The sequence below is a fragment of the Gymnoscopelus braueri genome (assembly GCF_963280865.1).
Source record: "Gymnoscopelus braueri genome assembly, chromosome: 20".
NCBI classification, from domain to species: domain Eukaryota; kingdom Metazoa; phylum Chordata; class Actinopteri; order Myctophiformes; family Myctophidae; genus Gymnoscopelus; species Gymnoscopelus braueri.
In genome coordinates, this window is record NC_137622.1 from 23,620,575 (window position 1) to 23,634,476 (window position 13,902).

Genomic DNA, 13,902 nt, shown 5'->3' on the forward strand with positions numbered 1-13,902 from the left:
ACACACATATATAATATTTATAATCATTTGTTCATATGGACAGAAACAGAGAAAGAGAGGCATTCTTTCACAAATGCACAAGATAAAATCACAGCAAAATAACATAAAGAGGTTACAGAAAATTAGAAACATTTCCAATATATTTTTTGTCCGTTTCATTTTTTTTTAACAGGGTGATAAAATAGATAGTAGAGAGCGAGAGAAAATGAACACAAAAATATGAGCAACATATATCACAAGTTAACTAGTCTATGTGTGTCACTTTGTTTACTTATCGTCTAAAGTTATTGTCATCTTTATTTCATTTATTTACAGAAGAGTTAGTTGGCTTCCATGGTGCTTAGTTACTACATTGCAACACAAACTGATGAAGAACATCTCAGATTTTTATTCTTTTTTTTTTTTTTTTATACTGTGGTTTTCTTACATTTTCTTGAAAAACAAATGCAACACATTCCAGTAGTAAGCCACGTCCTGTGGAGGGGGACTCTTATTTTGAAAATGATGGACGTGGTCCCTACTATACAAACAACTGGCTCATACCATCGACAGGACTTTTGTGTTTATTTACAGCAGGGAAGAGCTTTCACGGGACCAGGGTGTAGAGAAGTGGAGTGACAGGGAGAGAGTCTGAGGTTCAGCATCTTAAAGAGTGGATTTCAACGGAGGGCTGGAAACTACCCCCCCGCCCCCCCTCCCATGTCTGATTCTGAAGTGGTATCTCCTCTCCAACAGGGACAGATGTGCTTGGTTCTGTTGACCTCTACCTGGGTCAGTGCATTAGAGGATGTTTAGCGGGGGTGAGTGGGTCAACAGTGGTGCCTCTGTACATTCAGTGGGTAGAGCCAAGGTCGCTTCCCACCCCCTTTTCCAACATAATTGTGCCACCCCAGATTATATACCCTTCACCCCACTTTCTCCACTCCCCGACCCAGCCTGCAAGCTGCCTCTTCATGCAGTGGTGTCCAGCCAGTAGCCTGACAGACAGACGGACGGCAAAGGAAAGACTTCATATCTCATATAAACAACTTCTCTATACTATCGAGTCATTATCCTCAAAAAGAAAAAGAAAGAAAGTATGTTATTGTCTCATGTCAGGAAATCAGCACTTCAGGATAGCGGGTTGAATACTCAAGTCGAGGCCCTAAGCGGCCTACAAAGTGACAAGAAACTCCTAAGCACTTAAGTTTACCATGTCTACATATTTTCCCCCTCAAGACCGAAGTGATCACTACCCCTACTGTCATCTCATTTTTATAATACGAACAGTGCATTTCTCAATGTTTGGCTCTCAAAAGTAGGGTAGTGTGAGTGAGGGGGAGGACTTACAAGCTGGCTGGGGAGATGGCGGGGAGGGACAGAGGGGCACAAAACAGCAGGACCTGCATGTACCCATCTGGGTGTTTTACAAGTGGTGGCCAGAGTCTGCTATGCTGTCTGTACAAACAGTGTGGACCGTGACTATCGGAGTACAATATCACGTCACGTCACCTTGCCCTCTGCAAGCCTTCTCTGAGGGTGCATGCTGCTCAGGTCATAAAAATCACAAGATTAAATTCTTACCTTTTAACTATGATTACAAAAGTCATCTTTTTGATTTGTGTCGGATAAATGTTACATGTGCATTGTGTTGAACCTGCGTCGAGAGGAAGGATTTAAGGTTTACGGCGTCCTCCTCCATGCTTTTGCAATGCATAGTTTGCAGCTCTAAAATATATGTGGTTTGAACCTAAATGAGCATGCAGAAGAGTGTGTTTACCTTTGAAATGGCAGCCTTATATCCATAGAAGCTATGGTTTAATATCTTACAAGGCTGACTCTATTTAGGAATCTAATGGCAATCTAGCATACTTTACAATAGTAGACTTTCCACCTCGGGGAAATCCAACATGATACACATTATACTTTTCTCTGAATACATCACTGGGAATGGCCTGGTCATCCCAGCAAGGTTCCTTACATTGAATCTCTTTGAATAAATCCAAGTTCATTTCGATTATCATTATTTTTTTTGCCAAAAAAAAATACAACAACCCCCCACAGCCCCCAAACTATCTTGCTTACCAACAACAGATACATGAGCAATACTAGACGTCGAGCAGAACACGGGTTTGCAATAGATTTTCAACAATAAGCCATCAGCACATTCAGGTCCTTCCAAGGCCTTCCAAGACCCACCAACACCATCGTCCATGTGGTCAGACATGATTTGCCGTCAATTTTCAGGCCGTGGGCTTGCAGAGCAGTAAGATACTGAGGGGGTGTGTGCAGGATTGAATCTCTTATCAGGGATCAGACCAGGTATTTCATTCCACCACTTCCCTTGCGTCCGTCCCCTCTCTACTTCTTCTCCTTCTTGGTGGACTTCTTCTTGGAGGCCGGGGTCTGTGCGGCCTTGGGGGGTTCGGGCTGGGCTTGGGCCTGCGGCGGGGGCAGCGCCTGCTGGGTGGCCTGCTGAGCAGCGGCCTGCTGCTGCTGCTGCTGGGGGTTGGACGTTAGGGTGGCCGTGCTGCCGGGGATGTAGACGTTCTGGCGGTAGTCGGGCACGTGCTGCAGGGTGAACTGGGGGCTGTAGCGTGTGCTCAGGCCCATGGTGCCCGGTCCCAGAGTGCCCGTCGCCTCGCTCACTTCTGGGAGGAAGAGGGAGAGAGTGGGGGGGAGGACGAGAAGGGGAGGAAGAAGAAAAAGAGACCTCATTAAACCACAAGATTCGTCAGGATTTATCGTTTGTGTAATATAAAGGGGGGAGGGGGGTGCTGATGACTGCAGTAGTAGAAGGGGTAGTCAGCTTGACTCAAAGCTCCAAACAAAAAAGAGAGGCATGTGATTGAAGGAAATCTGTGTCAACATTGACCATTGCTCTAATAAAACAAATGACTCTATGGTCATTTGAAAGCTTGCAAGACTGATGTTAACTGGCATGCTCTCTGTGAGCATTTTTGTCTTATGTGTGCTCTGACTGTGTGGATGACGTCACTGCTCGGCTCATAATTCTCTCCCAGCCCCTGCAATGCAGAGCCACAGACACAAATGCTCCCTCCCCCATTCCCCTTGCTGCTCCCAACCTATATAAACATGTGATTTAAAAACAAATCACGTAACATGCACTGCACTGCAAACAACAGAAAGCCATGGCTAAATGTGTTACTATTTTTAAATGCTGTTTCTGTTGGTGTCACTGACAATTCATGCCTTGCTAATTGGCCCGCGCCGAAAATGATTTATTTTCAACTGAAAAGAACGGCGCAGTCTTTTTCTTCTGGAAGTGACACAGTAACCATTAGGCGATAAGCTATAGTGGAAGTCTATAACCTTCAGGGTAGAGCAGTTCTTCTGCATCAGTACTGACTGTTCTCTGTCTAGCACTGTGTTGACATAATAGGCTATCTCCATGCTCAAGACAGAGCATTCTCTCTCAGTCTCTCTGTTCACCCAGATGGAAAACTACACATCACATCTGCAGTGTCCAGCAAGGTGTGTGTGTGTGTGTGTGTGTGTGTGTGTGTGTGTGTGTGTGTGTGTGTGTGTGTGTGTGTGTGTGTGTGTGTGTGTGTGTGTGTGTGTGTGTGTGTGTGTGTGTGTGTGTGAGGGAGGGAGGGGGAGGGGGGCAAAGGGTGGGGAGGGAAGCAGGGATGTGTCAGTGGTTGAAATAACAATGGAAACAATTACTTGAGCCTGTGTGGCAATAAATCTCTTTGAGTCTATTCCTCATTCATTTCTGTGTGTGTGTGTGTGTGTGTGCGCGTGCGCGTGTGCGCGCGAGTGCGTACGCATGTTGAGGAGCTTTACTCTCAAGGCCAATTCGATGTGTACTTTTCCAAGCTGAAATGATTATGAGGCACTACATAGCAACAGCCCAAAATGACTCACTGTGTGTGTGTGTGTGTGTGTGTGTGTGTGTGTGTGTGTGTGTGTGTGTGTGTGTGTGTGTGTGTGTGTGTGTGTGTGTGTGTGTGTGTGTGTGTATATATATATATGGGTAGTAACTGCAGCAAAGGAATAACCAACAAAAGGGATGGGGGGGGGGGGGGTATGTGAAATGTGAGTAGATTTACACACTTTGCAGTCTGAAGTCTAGTCAGGCATTCATATTATGTGGAGTGTTACTGCCATTCACTCATTGCCCTCTGCTTACCATTAAACACTGTGCATGGGGTTCCTGTGTACAGTGAAAACATGAACCTCTGTAATGTTATTGCATTAAACACATTGACTGTAATATCCATTATGTGGGCTAATACGGGTTGCTAGGCATAGTGGCTGAACTGTGGTTAAATATTATCTAGCACAACTGCCATCTGTGTGTGTGCGTGTGTCCGTGTATGTGTGTGCGAGTACATGCGCAGCTGTCATACAATGAGCCATGGAAACATTGGTGTGACAGAGAGAGCTTTATCAATAAACAAGTCTGTGTAGATGCCCTCCAACCAAACAGTAACCTAGTCTGACACACAGAACCACAGCCCAACCCTGCATCCTCCTTCTCCCCCGCTCACCTCGGGGGGTGATGGGGTGTGTTAGTTGTATATGCTGATGAATGGGTTCATGAAGGGAGGGAGCGTTATGAAGAGTTGTTCATTTATTGGTTAAAAAATGAAGGGTGAAAGGGTGACGAGGTATGTTACTCACCGTTGGCTGCGGCCATCAGAGCCTGGAGCTGCTCAGCTTCGGTTGGGGGCTGGGGCCAGGGGCCAGTTCCCATGGCAACCTCGGGTCCGCCAGTTGCCCTGGAGCCAATGGGAGAGGAGGAGGAGGAAGAAGAAGAAAAAGAAGAAGAAATGTCAATAACCTGTGGCCATCTTTAAAGTTCCCTCAACAGAGCTTTTGTGTGTGCTTCATTGACAGTTGGTAGTCTTGGATGTAAAGCAAAGTAGCTGATGGTGACACACAGCCTGAGGAGACCTCAACCAGAGAAACAAACATACAGAAAAACATGTGTCACTCAAACAAACATACTGCCCTCCGAAACTCAAATTAACACTTGTTGGGGCCCGTCACAGCACACAAGACACATACTACATGGAAGCTCACTAGTAAGTGCCCACACACACACACACACACACACACACACACACACACACACACACACACACACACAGTAAACCTTGTACAAAATTCTCAGTCCTGCTACACCATGTACTAAATAAATCTGATTAAATGTTGGTATTACATTAACAAGGAACAGCTGTCCACATACCCCCCCCCCATCGGGGGCAACAAAAAAAAAGATCTTCAAAGCTTGTTTGTTTAAAGTAAGTCTGCAATTTGCATGTGGGGGGAACAAAGCCAGAAGCAGACCTGCACTCTATTAAGTTCACCTCCTTCCATCCATTACCCTATGTTTAAACACACCAACATGCCTTAAAACTAACACATCTAGGTCACACTGGCCCCCCCTCCCCACCTTTCCTGTTTCAATAGTGCTAATAATGCAGAACCCCTAACCTTTGGAATTTGGGGTACTTTTGATAGCCCATGAAAATAAAGTATTTTATTCCCCCATTAGGGCAATAACACTCTCTTAGAGTGGATAAACTAGACGGCTGCTTGGCTTTGAAATGTCACCTGTAAATAAGTCACTCATAACTCACTGACAGTCTAAGGACACCTGGAGAACCACTATGGAAGCTGGCACTGGAGCTGATTTACAGAGAAAACAGACTTCTTTGACCCCGAAACTACTTCTTCAGTCACCTAAATTGGTTAACTAGAGTGCATGTTGCATGCTGTGGCGATTTAACCATTTCAGTAGCTCTCTTGAGAGCCAATATTGATGGGCCATTACTAGCCCCGGGAGGTTATGGGCAAAATGTTCTGTGACTGTCCCAAGCTCCAGAAAGGAAATTCAACAGCACAGCAGGGGTTAAAAGGACATAAGGTCCCAAGTCCTGCTTCCTGACTTCATAAAAGCCACAGTAAAAAACAAGGAGAGCAGGAGCGTAGTATGTGGAGGTGGAGGGCGTGTGTGTGTGCGTGTGTGTGCGTGTGTGTGCGTGCGTGCGTGCGTGCGTTTATTATATGAGATGCAGTTAAAAAGAAGTAAATGCTTCTTCCTTTGGTCTCTGGACACATGTAACTGTATCTGGACAAGACAATTCACCGAGAGAAGGGAGGGAGACAATGAAGGAAAGAGCAGAAAGGAAATTCTTAAGCATAAACAGAGAATCTTTAGTAAGATTGCCAAAAGTCTAAATAGGTTTCAAGTGCCTGAGAGACACTGTGAAGTGGAGGAACACACGGGTCCAGTGCCAAGCAGCCAATGAGGAACAGACCAGGCTACATCACTGTCAGTGAAGCCAGGGCAGCCATTTTGTGTCTGTTCGCCCCGCTGAAGATAAGAGGGGATGCTTCATTTATCCCTAATTAGCATAACCCTGCACTTATCACATCCTGTGGCCACATTGAGCACTTCCTATGGTCAGGATTATCACTTCCTGTGGGTGAGCTTGTGAATTGTGGCCCAGAGGGATGATTCCACTCGGCCAGAGACAGTTATCTCCTTCAGTTGCAACTATGCATGAAACAGACCTATGAGGAAACCTCTTGCTGTCATTTCAGAATGAACCTCCTGCACAGTAAATTTAACCCCGCCATAAACCTACAAGCCATTTCACACAGTGTACTAGCAGATGACTATCTGGGATGCATATTGACTGGAGTTTATCTTGGGAGTGTAGATCACATACTTCCAACTTCTAACAAGCAGCTGACAGAATCAATCACAAAGACAGCCATCTCCATTGTCTCTTTCTCGCTCCTGGCAGTCTGGTTTACAGCTGATAAAATCACATGTAAATAAGCCACATGTGGTAATGTCTGGCTACAAGCGTCACTTGAGACACAGACATACAACAAAGGCAACAGTATACGGTAAGCTGGTCCTCTAAACGGAGGAAACAAGAGCTCTGAGACTAATGGCTACATGTACAGCAGCACACAATGTGGAGCAAATGTACAAAATACAAACACAGCCTGCAAACACAACAACACGCAAACTAAAATGTATCACAATCTTTTCTATGCCACAGCGAGCATTGTGGCCTATATGCACATCAATCAAACAACAACCCTGCAGAGGATTCACTGGGATTCAAACAAGCTAAAGCTAAATGTACATCTATGCACAACACATCATTCAACTTCAGTGCACTAGCTACGGGAAAACGTGGCTACTCTCTGCCTTCATCAGCAGATCTCTGATCGAACCCACAGCGTCACCGAGGAGAGAGGAGTGACTTAATGAAGCTGGAGCTTTGATCAGTCAGGAAGGGCAGAAGGCAGAAAGTGACCACAATCTCTACTGCTATTGTCGATACCTTGTCCCCTGCTTCGGCGTCCATCGTATGTGTGTGGCGTAAGAAGGCATGTAGGGGCTAAAAACACGTAAATAGGTTACACAGACTGGAACAGTTTTCGCATTTAGCCTTGTCTTCGACGTGCTAAAAACAGTCTTAAGGAAAAGGCAAAGGCACACATTATGTGTTCTAGTTTTCAGTGGAAAATATGTTGAGTCCGTCTCATCAATCTCAACATTCCAGATGCGGGAAGTGTGTTTTCTTTCTGTGTGTGACCCCCCAGCCCCCGCCCGCTCAACTGGAGTACGTCCAACGTATCCATAACCTCAGTGGTATTGCAAAATGTCAGCCAGTTGTGGTTTTGTTCCAAGTTAGATGTCTGCGTGTGTGTGTGTGTGCATGTACTATGTGTGGATGCATCTACCATTCGCCTGGCTTGAAGAGGCAGAGGAGCACAGCTCCCCCCTCGCAGATGGCAGGTTTCAGAGAGGCTTGACTCATGGAATGTGTTGTGCAATCACTGTTGTGGAAACTGTTACGGCATGAACACCAGTGTGGCCTCACAATACGGGCCAAGTTGCCATCGAAATGGGCACAACCGCTAGAACATGCTCCCGCACGCACACACGCACGCACACAGAGTGACTGAAATTCGAGAAATGTGGTTTATTCTCTATGGCCCTGATGTCAAAACTATAAATCCCATGTACCCAATCGATGCAATTACTCAGATGGGAGGAAATAAACCAGAGAGAAGCAAGGGATAGAGGCTGAATTACACTCTCCCATCCCCCACACTAGCTCTGGTCCCCTTCTCTCATCAGCAGTACTGAGTGATGGCATACAGACTCAGAGAGCACAGAAAATGGGAGAGGGGGAGGGGGAGCTGCAGCAGCCATTTTATAGAACAGCCTGGAAAACAAGCAGCTGAGATACTTGCTCATAAGAGAATATCAGGGATCTTGATTCACTGCAACCACATTTCAAATGTGAAATTCAAACATTCCTAAATCGTTCCAAACCATATTATTCTGAATATATTTGGGAAAGTCGTTAACAAATCTTTTTGTCTATTGTGATGTTTGCTACCCTGTCAGAGAGGAAGGGAGCTGAGTTGTATACAATCTGGACCTGTTTGTTCTTATGGCTATCTATCGCTCCCATCACACCTCCTCTCACACCTCCTTCTACAGTAGGCAGAGAGAGAGAGAGGCAGAGAGACAGAGAGACAGAGAGAGAGAGAAGGGACAGACAGAGACGATGTGATTCTACTCACCCGCTTGGTCCAGGTCTCTGTCCCTGATTGAAGCGCCAGTCAGCGTTGGGAGGTTTTTGCTGTTGAGGAGAGCAGAAAAACAAAACATGAAATGGACGTTTCACTGCATCAATGACATGACATTTCTGACCAGGAATGCCTTCCAGTTCCTCAGGTTGAATTGGTGGTTGATGGATTAGTGTGGAAATGGCATGATATGTTTGTGTGGTCTGTATCTGTGGTCTGTGTGTGTTTCACAAATGTCTTCTTGACTGCCAGGGAGGCTAAACAAAGGGTTACATATGACAACAGGATGCCTGCAAGCTCCGGAATCCATTTTGATTTTGTCCAGAGATCCATTGAGCAGGAAATGTCACAGACCAGAATATGCAGCGTGCCATGAACCCCGTCAAAATACATGTTGGATGATACATGTTGATGAAAATATCAGAAAACAGACTGAGATGCATGCGATACTGAAGGGAGCTGAATCGCAGATCACACACACACACACACACACACACACACACACACACACACACACACACACACACACACACACACACACACACACACACACACACACACACACACACACACACACACGCACAACCACAACACTACTGGTTCATCAAAGAGATGAACACAGACATGGATGAGAACAGATATGCTACTGAAATCGATAAGCTTCCCATGGTCATGATGTAGAACCCATGGACTCCTCACACACTGACGAGCCTTGTTTAGTGAGAGACAGCCTTCCACAGCACTGCTAATTGAGTGTCTGTGTAATTCACAGTGCTCTCATAAAGACCCGATTGTTAGTACACAGTCAAATCTGGATAGTTGTCCTCGAGTCCTCACAAATATAAAGCTGTTTGTTGTGTCAATATGGAAAACTCAAAGAGATAAAGAGGGGGAAGATTAATGCATAAAGCAGCAATAGGGATTTCTATACTCCCATCTCCATACCTTCCTGCTTCTCTCTATTCATGTCTTCCAGCCCATCCCTTTCCCATCCATCTATACTTCCCCGCCCTTCTCAACCTGTCGCTCCCATCTTTCGCCCCTCCATCCTTTTCTCCCTCTCCCTAGTTGTGCAGTGATGCGGTGAATAGACCCTTGGCTGTACTCCAGTCTCTGCCACCTAATCGACACAAGAGCTCCCTGGAGAGAGGCCAGCGGGACGATGTGTTGCATTATTAAAAGAGCTGTTCTACCCTAGAGAATGATGGAGAGAGAGTAAGAGAGAGAGTGAGAGAGAGAGAGAGAGACACAGAGACACACACACACACACACACACACACACACACACACACACACACACAGACGGAGCGATAGAGACAGAGACCGAAAGAAAGAGAGAGATGTGCTAATGCAAGAAAGCACCAAAACATACTGCTATCCCATTACAATAGCTCCGATTCTGACAACCTATAACTCATGTAGTGTTGAGTGAGGAGTTAAGTTTCACCACTATTCCCTCAGGGTGTTTTTCATCTAAGCAGGCGTTCGATACAATAATGAACCTTCATCTATGGGGAGAGATTTATGGTATTGGATTCACAAATCATTTTGAGACAAATTTCTCCCCAAATTCATCTGTCTATGCAAATCCTAATCAATCAGATTATCAGATTAACTGAAAACAAGCTTCGATTGGGGACTAAGTCCTGACGAAACTATCTCAACACACTCCCAAGCTATTATTAGGACACCACAAAGGAGCTGTGTGGCTGAGTGAAGCAAAAAGATGTGGGTGAATCAGAAGTATTTTCGACTGTAGACTTTCTCGGGCTGATATACACAAGATGTGAGTGGGCAGGCATGTGCGGGTCTGTCTGTGAGTTTTGGCAGTAAGTGAAAGGAGCAAGAGAGAAAAAGAGAAGCAAGTAGAAAAGAGATGAGAGAGGCCCAGCATTCCAGCTGTGTGACGCTCTGTCCACACACACTGACACATCCCTAACCCCCCCCCCCAAAACCCCCCACACACAATGTCCAAGGTCAGATCCAACCGCAGGCATGTGGGAAGAGAAATAGACAGTGGCTATGATGTTCTATATTGGGGTGTTGGGCCGACAGGGAGAATAAGATAAACATTTATGTTGTCCACACATCACAAGGAGTGAAGGGACATCCTCTGCTTTGCTCTGCTACTAACTGCTGATCAGTGACAAATCAAAATGGGGGTCAAGACCAATTTTACAAAAAGAACCAGCAATGACATATAGTTTGTCATCCAGGTTCATAATGGCTGAGTTATCTGGCTGGAGAGGGCTCACACACAAGAAAATAAAAGTAAAAGAAAGCGTTTGAAAATAATAATAATAATAATCACTTCAAATTTGTATCTAACTATCTGACAAACTGGGCTTTCTCTATTATCTGGATAACTTTAAAGCCGTATGTGTGGACCCAGGAGTTACCAAAGCTAACATGAATACAGCACTGAAAATTGCATTCCTGCTTAAAAGGAGAGTAGGTCAGACAGCCTTGGTCAGTGCAGAGCTCACTGTGAGATGAGGGCAGAGCGGATTATGGTCCTGTAGGTCTGAGACCTCCTCCAATAGGCAGACCTGCAGTACTTAGCGGCCTGGGAGCTTTAAACCCAGCTAGCTTCAATTACACCCCGTGGTTGAACGGAGGAGCTTTAAGAGATCCCCAGGTGAATTACAGCCTGATTGAGTTCCTCAGCTACTGTGACACGACAGCTATCACTCCAGGTAGGATGGTGAGGGTTGTGTGTTGTCGAGCTGATGGCAGGGGGGATAATCAGTGTGTTGCGCAAGATCCGGATTCATCGGGGGAAATAATCTGTGCTAATCACTGCCCAGGCGCATCTGGCCTCCATTCTGCCTGCATGTGTGAAACTAAAACATCTGGTTCAAAGGGTTAACCCTTTGTACGCTATTAATAGAGGAAGAGATTGATATTTTCTCACACACAGACAGCATACAGACACACTTCACTTGCGGACATTTGGCCCTCACAAGTATAGTAATGCAAATACACGCACACACATTCTTTCAGCATTGACAGAATTGTGGCTAGACTGCACCTGGTGCTCTGTCTGAAAAGAGGAAGTCATTTCTGTTTTTCCAATAACCTTCAGTGTGTGCTCAGTGCTCACACACACACACACACACACACACACACACACACACACACACACACACACACACAGTACTCACTCCCCCGTGTTTCCCAGCTATCTAACACAATCGTCTTTTAAGCATTCACCATTGACGACACAAAATGTAACCAGATACTATAACGCTATTAATGCCAGGACCCTCATATTGTTGACAATACCAGGGCCAGTGACAGTCTAGATGAGACAAATGCAGCACACAGTGCTTGAGATATTACATTTTCACTTTGATCCCTCATGCATACAAGAAAAAACATCTTATGATTCAACCGACAAAATACTTGGGGACAGATTCACTGAGCCGTGTGGGCCAGCATGTGACACACAGCACTCTATCATCCATGAAGAATAAAAAAGAAAGAAAAGATACAGCAGTGTTTAAAAGGCACCACGTTGAACTAGGCACACTGGTCAATACTGTCACGCTGACAGACTTGCAGATATACAATAGCTTAATCTAGGCCACGCTATAATCCCACGGCCATGATGGGGATATCAAGATTACGAAGCATTTATGCTTTTACATTAGCACACATAAAAGAGTGACGGGACAGCATGCATGGCAGCAGGTCTCCTACGTTGTGAGCTGAACTCCAGCTCATGACATCACACTTACACAGCATGTTCTGTGATCCACAAGACTGCCTTTATGATGGGAATGCTATCCTTGCGACACGCCTGCTCATGGTAGAAAGGGACCATACATTAGCGGCCAGAATTGCACACTCCAAATGAATAGGGGGTAAGTAGAGTGACTGACAATAGGACACTCGGGGGCCCTAAGGCCCTGCTAAGATTACACACTGCTGGAGGTTCTGAGCGCCTGATGCTTTGTACACACACACTCGGACACTCTCTCCCAATCACATCTACAGCAATGGCAGCTTCTCCAGCTTTAGTCCATTTCAGTCTGCACCGTCTGTCATTGTGTCACACGCACTTTAAGCCGTGCTCTCTTTCTTTCTTTCTACACAGTATCTATCTATGAGTCTATGCCTCTATCTCCCTCCCCCGTTGTCCACGTTGTACACGTGTCATTGGAGGGAGACAGATGGTACCCTACCGACCTCTGGGACAACCCAATTCGGGGTGGGGGGGGGGGGGGGGGAGAGAGAGAGAGAGAGAGAGAGAGAGAGAGGGGGGGGGGGGGTCATGATGCTACACAAACTCACGAGAGAGAGGGAGGAGAATCGGATAGAATAAACACGCAGGGATAAACACTGTGCTTCATCTGAGGGAAAAACACAGTAATCTCTGAAACACCACATGGACAATGATGGGCTTCACTAGCAACTGTGCATTCTAGGCTTTAGGGTGACCAAAACTCAATCTCACTCCTGATTGTCTGGCTTCACAGACTTTATAAAGGAACAATCCCTTAAAAATAAAAAAAAGGATTCATCACGATTCTAGTACAAGAAGCCTTCACCATATGAATCTGATCTCTTCATATGAATCCTCATAGTGAAAGCTCTGTCTGCCATTTTATCACCCCTTATAGAGCATCCACTGTAGGGAATGAATAAAGGAGTCTTCTGCATTATATCGTTGCCGTCAGGCAGAAATCTCCATATTTCACCTTTTTTGGTAAATTAATGCCCTACTTTGTCATACAAGAGTCTCAAGCGAAAGTAGTGAAAATAGCTGATCTAGAAGCTCACAAGGTGTCTCGATGCAACACATTGTGGGCTTGTAGATCAGCTATTTTTGCTATTTAAAAAAAAACATTTGAAAGTGAAAGTGGCTAAGTGTGTCAGTTGATTTTATACATATTGAACCAATTAAAAGTAGCAACAAGAGCTTGTGACTAAATTATAATAACATTGGATCCATTGGAACACAGGTCCTTTTTTCCATTTCCTGAAAAGTTATGGTTTTGAAAATACAAGGTTTCTACCTGACAGCGACGATATGTGACCAATGGCAGCTCAAAACCCACACATAGAAATGAATGTTAATGACACACTTGTCATTAACATTCATTTCTATGTGTGGATTTTTTTGGGATGAGACATCAGTAATGACTGAACAAAATATGTGCACACTATACACACTCAGGGTAAGGTCAGTCTCTGCCATGTGATTCAGAGGCCTGGAACCAATCAGATGAAGTTCAGAGGACAACAGGAAGTAGAGGGGTCAGTCCAATGACCCCTGGAATTCCTGTTTTTCAGCCACTGCTTTATGCTCGGACTCTTTTC

The 13,902-nt window shown here is 45.3% G+C and overlaps 1 protein-coding gene across 9 annotated transcripts in view; it reads right to left on the reverse strand.

Annotated features, from left to right (window-relative positions):
• Positions 1 to 324: 324 nt before the first annotated feature.
• Positions 325 to 13,902, reverse strand: part of LOC308075518 (protocadherin gamma-C5-like) — a gene marked incomplete at its 5' end in the record, with an annotated part of 117,743 nt that continues 104,165 nt past the window's right edge. For 7 of the 9 annotated variants that reach the window (XM_080415443.1, XM_080415444.1, XM_080415446.1 and 4 more), the window contains 3 exons: positions 325 to 2,627; positions 4,630 to 4,727; positions 8,572 to 8,630. In XM_080415443.1, the coding sequence (XP_080271569.1) occupies positions 2,341 to 2,627; positions 4,630 to 4,727; positions 8,572 to 8,630 (444 nt within the window). In that variant the 3' untranslated portion in view covers positions 325 to 2,340. Of the gene's footprint in view, positions 2,631 to 4,629; positions 4,728 to 7,316; positions 7,374 to 8,571; positions 8,631 to 13,902 lie in introns of all 9 variants that reach the window. The other 2 variants (XM_080415441.1, XM_080415442.1) reach the window with 2 other exon arrangements.